General features: G+C 47.5%; 3 protein-coding genes across 3 annotated transcripts; 1 reads left to right on the forward strand and 2 right to left on the reverse strand.

Moving 5' to 3' along the window:
• Window positions 1-1,667: 1,667 nt before the first annotated feature.
• On the reverse strand, window positions 1,668-4,937 carry KY384_007977 (putative NRPS-like protein biosynthetic cluster; the record flags this gene model as incomplete). The annotated part of the gene is made up of 2 exons (XM_044816466.1): window positions 1,668-1,717; window positions 1,886-4,937. The coding sequence occupies 2 exons, from the start codon at window positions 4,935-4,937 to the stop codon at window positions 1,668-1,670; spliced, it is 3,102 nt and encodes a 1,033-aa protein (XP_044667106.1).
• A 687-nt stretch (window positions 4,938-5,624) lies between these two features.
• On the reverse strand, window positions 5,625-6,442 carry KY384_007978 (uncharacterized protein; the record flags this gene model as incomplete). The annotated part of the gene is made up of 3 exons (XM_044816467.1): window positions 5,625-6,024; window positions 6,081-6,349; window positions 6,404-6,442. The coding sequence occupies 3 exons, from the start codon at window positions 6,440-6,442 to the stop codon at window positions 5,625-5,627; spliced, it is 708 nt and encodes a 235-aa protein (XP_044667107.1).
• Window positions 6,443-7,917: 1,475 nt separating this feature from the next.
• KY384_007979 (uncharacterized protein) lies at window positions 7,918-8,778 on the forward strand (the record flags this gene model as incomplete). Its single annotated transcript, XM_044816468.1, has 2 exons — window positions 7,918-8,633; window positions 8,736-8,778. The coding sequence occupies 2 exons, from the start codon at window positions 7,918-7,920 to the stop codon at window positions 8,776-8,778; spliced, it is 759 nt and encodes a 252-aa protein (XP_044667108.1).
• Window positions 8,779-10,214: the final 1,436 nt, after the last annotated feature.

The following is a 10,214-nucleotide window of genomic DNA, read 5'->3' on the forward strand; positions in this document are numbered from 1 at the left end:
ATGTTTAGGCAGACATGTCTCCGAACATTCGAAGGGGCCCCTTGCTACGCTTTCGCGTACCTGTATACCTCATTGTTCGTCTCCTCTTGCTTGATGTTTGCTAGACTAATCCACAAGTCAATAATTTTAGGGTACGTTGTGCCATGTCTGCTTTGCACTGTTACTGTATCAGCCCAGAAGAAAATGTGGAAAGGCGGAACGATGTAGCTACGCAGATCACCCCTATTCTTGCTCTCCAGATCGCCTGAAGGCCAGACCCACATTCCGGTTGAGAATTGCTTTTGGAGAGTGGTTGAAGACAAGGGGGAAAATAACTGGGTGGTGGATAGAGAGAATCATTCGAAGAATGGGCGAAGACGGGCGCTAAGACTGGTGAGGATTGTATGCAAGGGGATAAATTTCATTTCGGCAAGGGTGCTGAGGTATGCAAGGGACGAATGTGCAACGACCGCAAATATTATTTTGCATCTCTCAGGATCGCAGAGCATACACTTTCACCTCCATACTACATCAAGCACTATGTACAAAGCACTCAGTCCCAATGAGAGTGTTGATTCCAAGGATCAATCCATTGATAAGAACCATCACGCAAAAAATGTCACCAAAGATACTCGCCTTGAAGATGGGCTCACTGCTCACGATCGTAAGATTCTCGACTCAGGGATTCACGTTCATGGCGGCCTCAAGTCCGGCTTTCTCTTCGGCGCTGTTGTCAGCTTGACCAGTATCGTAGTCCCACAGTGAAACCAAATTTATTCCAGCCCTACTAGTTTTTTCTTAAAAAAGCACCCTCTTCTGCGCAGGCTAAGCGACGACGTTCCTCTTCACCTCCTCATATGTATCTGCAGCGGGTTGGCTGGCCTACTTTACAGACACATTGTTTTTGAGTGGGCGGTCAGGAGAGACTCGGGGACCACGACAAGAATAGTGGAACTGTTTGCGAGGTTAAAAATCGAAGAACTAAGAGAGCAGGTAGAGGAGCGTGAAAAGCAAGTGAATGAGTTCAAAAGAGGAGATCGCGTAGATGCTCTTTGGGGATGAGTCTTTTCCCAAGAAGGGTTATTGGCTTATCGGAATAGGAAGGAGATAATAGAAAGAATAGCTAGTGTGTATTGCGTTTCATGTAAATTCCATGATATGACTCTGGGGTAATTGCTCATATCAAAGACACGGAGACACACGCTTTGGCGCATGTCTTTAACAAGAACTATCAGGGCTGTTTCAAAGAAGAGTGCGTCACTATTATCAGCTTGCGACACTCCGCAAGACAGTCAATGCCCCATGCCCAATGTGTTCAACGTCAAAGACATGAGGTGATGATAATATAGACGGATGTTGGATCAAGTTTGTTAATTAGTGTTCGTCCATTTGTATAATTTTGCAGCACGAGGTGGCTGGTCAAGCACTTCCAGCATGTCAATACTTTCGAAATAGGTAAGAGAAATTCAAAGAACATCGGAAAACCCATCGAGAAGGCTAAGCAAGGCTGAGAGAGACCATTCCCAGCGCAACAGTCATGCAAACTCAGAACTTGGTCCCGAATCAAGCCTAACCCGATCACACAACTGCCTACATCCGATAACGTCTGATGGCGTCAATCAAATTAAGACCGCATTACTTGCATATGTCATCTTCATTTTTATGAACACGAGCTCACGACGTGGGAGCTAGTCGATATGATGTAGGTATATGAACCCCTGGCACAATTTGCTTAGTACTAGTAATTCACATAGTGATCTTAGTAGAAAGATCTTGATAGAGCTGCTGAGGACGTTGGAACACTCATGAACTTGGACACCTCCGTATCAAGTCTGAAAATAACCCTGCCAAAGTACCTACTCGCTCATTAGACTATACCTCCTCCCCGTCCTCGTTCCCCTCAAACTATTCAGATAGCTCGCAACCAAATGGTTCATCCCAGATCTGCTGGCCTCGAGGACCCAATTCTGCAACTCGACCTTCTCGAACTTCTCCCCCGTCTCCTCTTCCAATTTCGCCCCCAACTCCACAGCCAGCACGCCCTTCCCACTCTTATACGTCTTCAGCCCCACAGCCACCCCTCGTCTCCCCCCAAACTCCCCTCCCTCCCTTGCACCGCCTAATACCTCTTTGACCAGCTTCCCTGCCACCAATTCCAAAGGCTGATAATCAAACTTTCCCTCCCACCCCTCCAAATCAGGAACCGTCTTCGAAACCTTAGAATACTTGAGCACAGCATTCAGCAGATCCGTCTCGGGCGCCTTCTCAGACGTCACCCCCGCTATCCGATGGATCTGCACATCAATCCCATACTTCCTCGCCGCAGCTTCCAAAAGCTGCTCGCTCGCCCATCGCGAGGCGACATACCCATCGCTGCCATCAGTAGGCGGCTCAGATAGCGAGAGCGAGGAGCGCCGTCGTTCCAAGCCTCCAGTAACCCCCTCGGAGAACTTCTTCACCGCGGACGTGGAGATGTAGTGCACGGGGACTCTGTTGGGGGTGTCGCTGAGGAGGGAGAGTTGGATGGCGGAGAGGGTGGATGATACGTTGGAGGCGCGCAGGGTCTGGTAGGGTTTTAGGAAGGAGAAGGAGGCGCCGGCGTGGATTATTTGCGTGGCTTTTTGCGCCAGGGAGGAGGCGAGGGTTGGGGAGAGTGAGAAGGAGGGTGAAGAGAGGACGCCAGTGTGGTGGATGATTTTCGGAGATGCAGTTTCATTAGACGGGGAGGCTTCAGAGGGCATGGCGAGGCAATGAATCTCGCGCACGGTGGGATCGGCCGCAAGGTAGTGGAGAATTGACTCGCCGATGAAGTTCTCGGCACCGATAAGAAGGATGACTTGGCTGGGTGTTGGTTGAAGCTGACCTAGAGCCACCTCGATCTCTTGGTTCCAGTCAATTTGATCGAAGGTGCTGCTCTCGGTAGATGTTTTTTCGATCCTGCGAGCCATGCGTTTTAGAGTGGTGTTGTCGAAGAGATCGTGCAGAGAGACATTTGCCCCGAAACTTTCGGCGATGAGGGTTCGGAGATTGATCATCAGAATGGAATTGCCCCCTACGTCGAAGAAATCGGTGGATCTGGTGATCTGGAAACCAAGCTTCCCATCGGAGAGAATGCTAGACCAGAGTGCCTTCAACTGGGCTTCTGCGACGGTGAGCTCTTCTTTGCTTCGCGGTGTAGATTGTTGCGGCAACGTCATTCTGGCGAGGGCCTTCTTGTCTACCTTTCCGTTTACGTTTCGAGGCATAGAATCAAGTGGGATGATGATTGCCGGGCGCATATTCAGTGGAATTGGCATGCTGGTGAGAAGGGTCCTCAGATATTCTTGAGCCTGATCAAGAGGTCGTTGATCTTCGAGAACTGCGAAAGCCACCATGAACGGATCAATGGTTCCTCTCACCATTACGACTACCTCACAAAGAACACCTTTGGCGTGTGTTAGGATAGTGTTACCGACGTCTTCGAGGTCCACGCGAACGCCGTTGAGCTTAGCTTGTGCATCACCTTCCATACGGCCCAGGAACATCAGTGTCCCGTCTTCTAACATCTGACCCTTATCACCGCTTCTGTACAGTCGGCCATAGCCTCGTCTCAGCTCCTTTTCGGTGGCAAATTTGTCGACTAAAAACTTCTTTGCGCTCTGCTCTGGGTTCAGATACCCTAGCCCAACGCCGACGCCTGCAACACAGATCTCGCCAGGAGTGTTTGGTGGCAGAGCCTGCATATTTTCATCACAGATGTAGTGGGAATAGTTTGGAAACATGCCACCAACGCGGCTACCGTTCTTATTATCCCATATGTCTTCATCGTGATACGGAACGATACCGTATGCAGAGCAATAAGCGATTTCTGTCGGACCATACATGTTGATGAGCTTTAGGTCCATCAATCCGATTGAACGGAACTGCGCTTTGAGACTCGCCGTTAAGCGTTCACCACCACTGAAAGCATATTTCCATGATTTGCACTGCTTTAGAATCTCTCCCCCGTAACGCAATAGTGCCACGTATTCTGAACAGACAGCGACCGTATAGGTAGCTTGCTCCTGTAGCATGAATTTCGCAAGGTCGAGCGGCTGATTACGGATCTCTTTGTTGGCGAGTAAGACGACACCACCATACGCGAAAGCGTAGAGTACTTCAAAGAGAGAAGCGTCGAAGCCAAGGGCAGCTTGTTGGAGGATTCGCTCTTTTGAATGCTCAAAGAGATGGTGCCAGCCGACGAGCTGGTTCAATGCGTTTCGCTGTGAAAGCATTATGCCTTTGGGGGTGCCAGTTGTGCCGCTGCTGTAGAGGACAAAAGCAGTGCCGTCGTAGGCCACATCGATCGGGACTTCGCGAGAAGATGAGAGATTTGACACGTTGATGATAGGTACAGAAAGATTCATAGCTGGAACCCTTGCTACCGTGGAGTCCTGGCAGATGATTACCTCAGCTTTGCAATCATTCGCAATGACGGCCAAGCGATCGTTGGGGTGCAGGTTATCCAAAGGTACATACACTGCCCCCAATCGCAGGATAGCGAGGAGCGCGCAGATGTACTCCCAGGTTGGCTCGCAGAGGACGGCGATCATTGAACCCGGCCTGACTCTATGACCCAAAAGAGAAGATCCCACTCTATTGACTTGCCCCATGACCTCTTGGTAGCTCATTGATTTACCACAACTCTCTTGGATCGCCACGGCATTGGGCTGCTCAATTGCAATGTTCTCGATACGTTGAGAGATGGTCGACGGCCAATTGTGCACAAACTCCGATCCTTTTGCAGCGAAGACATTTTGAGGGATTGGGGCTGCTAGTATCTCTGATATTGTGGTTTTCTCAAGTGGGTCGACTTCGTCCACAGGAGTGAACGGAGTCGGCAAGTTTGATCCGAAAGAGAAAACGCTTTCTCCATCTCTCTCGTTGGGAGATGGGAAAGGTGATGCCCCACGATAGAATGCGTCGAATTGTGAAGTCATAGCTGCGATCCGACAGCGTTGAGGTTTGAAGAGCTCGACAAGGGAATGTTTACTGAATTTGTAAAGAGCAGAAAGGTAGATGAGTAAACATCTTATACTGTTACAATCGAAGTTGTATGTGGTCTCCACCGAGTGGTCTCGAACATTGAAATGATCGTCGCCACTACCATTCAGATGATGTGCCATCCAGGAGTTGAGCGTCTACGCCCTCTCAGTTACATTGTGCCTAGAGCTGAGGTACGGGCTTGGTCCCTTTTGGATCTACGCTCCGACTCGATGCGCCCGTCCTCCGATGAGCTGGTTCGCCACCGAGAATCCCCTAAATTTCGAGTTAGCCTCTAGATGCAAACGAGATCGGCTAAGAGAGCAGGGTCCGAAGGTTGAAGATGGTCGGTAGCCAATCCTGTGTTCCTAGATCATTCCCAGGATTGCTCGTTAAACATTGACCAAGCATTTTCAAGAGCCTATCGCACGCTAGGGAGGGCTGTTAAGATCGGGGCTTTTAGTGTACATAAGTTCAATTGACAGGAAGCTTAAACTCGAAGCCAGCGCAGAGGCTTGCAGGTTAGTATGCACGTGCATCTTCCTCGCTTATCTAGCAGATCGAAAGTGGCAACTCTTATTAATTCTAGGAAAAGTAAAAATATTCGTTGAAGATTATAGACCGTCACTCTCCACCAGTCGTTCTTATGCCGGCGCATAGAGTTCTTTTACACCCTTGTGTTGAAGCTCTATCGCTGTAATGTCCTCATACTTTGCAGCCTTGCCGGATCGAACGAACGTGGGTAAGCTACCAGCGGACGTTTCTCGATCTGCCTTCAGGAAAAAGATGCATGAAAACCTCTCTGGGAGCATTCCCGCTTCTTGTTGCTTCATGGGGACCGGCGTTGTCACATGATGGAGACCTGCTCGAAGCTCATCATTCGTCCATCTTTGTAGCGTATCGCTGATGTTTACGACCATCTCAAACGGATGATCCCTTATAACAGGAGAGAAGCCTCCGTTCCGACGGTCTTCTAGTTCTAAGCCACCGACGGCATCTTGAAAGAGAAGAGTGACGACTCCAAGGTCGGTATGCGGCCATGTCCTTACCACTTCTGATCAGCTCAAGTTCGGATCATGCATCTGCTTTTCATCACGTACCGCTTCTTCACCCTCGACTGCAGCTTTTCGATACTGACGGCCGGGTAGCGGTTCAGGCGCAGTTCACTCGCCGCAGGAATGCATTTGTTGACCAATAAACCCTCGGGGAGTTCAAGACCGATTTCGCAAGCCCTCATGATTTGCAGACTAACCATCTGGGCCTGATGGTAATATCGCTCCATGAAATCGCGGAAGCCAGGCAAATCACGTTGGTCTGGCCATCGATTTGGAAATTGATTGTCATCAACGGGCCCGCAGTCAAAGTGTTCCTACATTCACGTCTTAGTTGCTGCATTTTCCTTGGGAGCATTTGTGAGACCTACTCGCTCATCCAGGAAATCACTCTTGATGCCTTGCTGCATATTCGCGCGATGCACTTGAGCAGTTTTCTCAGCGCCAACGGTGCTCCACCCTCGTTGCGGATCTGGGCATGGAATGTTGAGAAACTTGAGTTTCTGATCGGCGCGCAATTCGAAGAGTTTCGCACTCTGTTCTTGTCGTCAGCATTTAGATGCGAAGGAGAGTCAAAGCCCCCTAACCCAGGCGAAGATCTCTTGAATTGATTCATCGCTGATACCGTGGTTCACGAGCTTCACAAAACCGTGATCCAGGAAAGAGTCAACGATTTGTCGTGCAACCTGCTGGCGGATCAGAGGAGACTTCGACGTGAAGTCCGAAAAGTCTAGTGCCTTGAGCTTGACAACCATGTTGCTGAGCTTTGAAATTTGAAGTGGAGATGTTTTCAGAACTTAGCTATTGAAGATCTCTTGGAGACAGTGATTCAACGAAAGCTCTGTGACTGCGAGCTGGTATATATAGTGATCATATGTCTATAGTCTCTCTCCAAAGCCATTGTCGACAATTGAAAACCATTCTATCATCCGTTACGATGGCCGCACAAGCTCACTGTCCAAAGCCAGTGGCTCATTAGGCTAATCCAGACCATCGCCATCCCCAGCTTCGTATGGCTGAGCCTTGCGCATTCCGAGCATTCAGCTCCGCTCTACAAGCGACACCCTTACTATGTGCATCACCCTATCCAAAGACCGAAGCCAGTAGCTCGGTAGAGCTGAGGCAAACGTACCAAAGTCATGATGGTTTCAACGGTTCAAGAGCCGCCTCACCGCTTGGCTTTCGCAGGGATCGGGCTCGTCATTTAAGCCGCACGACTATTCGAGCTATAATTTAGTCACTATCGAGATTCTTGAGTTTATTCAGCGATCAGGACTGGCTTGCTCCATTCAGACGGCGGAAATGGTCGGCGTTGTTCACCGGACCTCTTAGTGGCTGAGGTCGCTAACAAGGACATGTTCGGAGGAGACTTAGAAAAGCCCTTGAGCGCTAAAAAGGCCTAGAACATCGATCTCTTGTGGCGAAGCTTATAGGCCAAAGTAGATCCATGTTGTCAGACGAACTTTAATGAGAGCAACCCTGGATGTCCTCCACACGGAGAATTCTCTTCTCGCCAGTTGTCTAAAGGCACTAGTCATACGTACGAAGGCTTGATATGGAATGTTCGAGATTCCTGTCTTGCGTGACAGGCAAAAACACGCGTGGCGACTGTGATCAGCATGCTAGCGAAGATGGACAGAGGTGTTTGATTCGCCCCGTATACCGCAGCCATTCATTCTACTGAGGATATTTTCGGACCAAACCATAAGCCGTCGACGTACACCCTCTGTCGAAGCAACGCGACTCTGAAGGTGTTGCAATCCGAATCAGCCAGAGGCCAGTTTTGTTCTAATGTAAAGTGCAGGTTATGCCCTCGTGCGCGTACATCCACCTTTGCACGCGTACTCATGCGAATTCGTAATCATTATCAGCAACTGCCGTGAAGATGGATTTCAAGACGAATGTCTTCACCAGTGATTTCGCTGAAGCTCCAGAACGTCAGCCCGAGGTTCCGCTTGAGGAGAAGCCGATACCAGTGCGAAAACTCTCCATCCGCTTCGAGCGCAAAATGAGTCTGCTGAGCATTTGTGGCATCACGCTCACGACTGGCGAGTCATGGGTTGCGCTGGGCAGTGGAATTGTTGTCTCCATCTATAACCTGGGACCTCCTGGTGTGATCTTTGGCTTGGTGGCAGCGTCCTTCTTCTACTGGTTTATAGCAGCCTCTATTGCTGAGTTGGCATCAGCATTGCCGTCGTCGGGAACGGTGTATCACTGGGCTTCTATTACGGGTGGGAGAAAATACGGCAGAGTCTGTGGATGGTTTGCTGGATGGTGGAACTTCCTCGCTTGGTTGACGGCAACAGTTTCACTCGGGTTTTTCATGGCATTGCAGACCGTCGCAATGTATTCAACCGTTCATCCAGAGTATGAGCAGCAGAACTGGCATGTGTTCATCAGCTTCCTCCTTTGCTCGGTGGTGTGCTCACTTGTGGTCCTCTTCGGTGATAAATATCTCCACTATATCGAGAACTTTGGCGCATTTGCAAGTGGATTCGGCTTCTTGATAACTGTTCTTGTCTGCGCCATCATGCCCACCCAGAAAGATACGGGTTATGCATCGAACTCACAGGTCTGGGTTGAGACACAGAACGAGACTGGGTGGTCGAGTAATGGTTTTGTGTTCTGTCTTGGAATGTTGAACGCGGCTTTTGCAGTGGGTGGGCCAGATATTCCGGCACACATGGCTGAGGAGATACCAAGGTATGATCCCTTGTCACTGCCTCCGCCTGCCCGAGCCCCTTGATATTGCCTGCTGACTCTAGATAACACAGACCAAGTTTCAATATCCCTAAGGCAATCTTCATTCAATACATATTCTCGATAGCTACAGGATTCACCTTTCTCATTACGATATTCTACGCAGTCAACAATCTTCAGCATCTACTCGATGACAAAACCACGTTTCCACTCGCTCTCATATACCTCCAAGCGACTTCCTCACGGACAGCGACAGTTTGCCTGCTGGTGATTGCATTCCTACCCACATTCGTGGGTACACTTGGCTGTTACGTAATAATTAGTCGACAATTCTACGCACTGGCTCGCGATCACGCTACTCCATTTAGCGATTGCTTCGGCAAGCTATCGCCGCGTTCGCGTATCCCTTCACGATCTATTGCACTTTGTGGTGTACTCCCAATACTTCTTGGATGTATCTATCTCGGGTCAGATACAGCATTCAACGACTTGCTAGCGTCATACGTTTTGCTCAGTACGCTTTCCTATCTGTGTGCAATCTTACCACACCTACTGAGTCGAAGAAAGAGCGTGACGCCCGGCTGGTTCTGGATGTCTGGAGTGAAAGGGTTTGTTGTCAATGGTGTTGCTTGTGCTTACATAATTGCTTTCGATGTCATCTTTTGCTTTCCTGGCAACCTGCCGGTTACGGCGAAGAACATGAATTATGCAAGCGTTATTGTCGGAGGATGTACGACTTTCGTGGCGGCCTTCTGGTTTTGGAAGCAGGGTTCGTATGTTGGGCCAAGAGATCGAGTACTTAGAAGAGCGAGCATTATATAATGTCAATAAACAAGATTAACCCTTTTTCAAAGCAAAGAGGAGCGATGCCTTCACGTCACTTATTACCTACCTAACTAAGACCTTAGATCTTTACTAAGAGTAAGCAATATCACTTATTATTAAATATAGAGGCAATAGCGAACTTAATAAGTTCGCTCACACTTTTATAGACTTATAATTTCTATAAAGAATAGTAATATTAATAATATACCTTGAAGTAATAAGAGAAATAGGTTAAGTTATATCTAGTTATAGTTAGATTAAAACTTATTTAAAAAAAATAAAATTCTTAAATTAATTAGATTAAGTTTTTAAAACCTTTTATTCTAAATTTAAAATAAATTAATTTATTAATTATTAAAATATATATAAAGAAATTAATTTTTTCTATAATTTAAATTATGTAGAAAAATTTCTAATATATAAAGTTTAAATTTTTTTATAAAGTATTATATTTTTTCTATAAGGTATTATATCTTTTCTAGAAAGTAAGTTTATTATATTTTTTTTATAAAAGAATACTATTATTCTTTTCTATAAAAGAATATTATTACTTTCTTATATAAAATAATTTAATTACTTTTCTTTACTAAGCTATTTTCTTATAATAAACTTAGCTAGGATATTCTACCTTAAGTCTAGTCTTTATAAATATAGGCT

The sequence above is a fragment of the Bacidia gigantensis genome, assembly GCF_019456465.1.
Source record: "Bacidia gigantensis strain McMullin 20006 chromosome Unknown contig_278, whole genome shotgun sequence".
Classification (NCBI taxonomy): domain Eukaryota; kingdom Fungi; phylum Ascomycota; class Lecanoromycetes; order Lecanorales; family Ramalinaceae; genus Bacidia; species Bacidia gigantensis.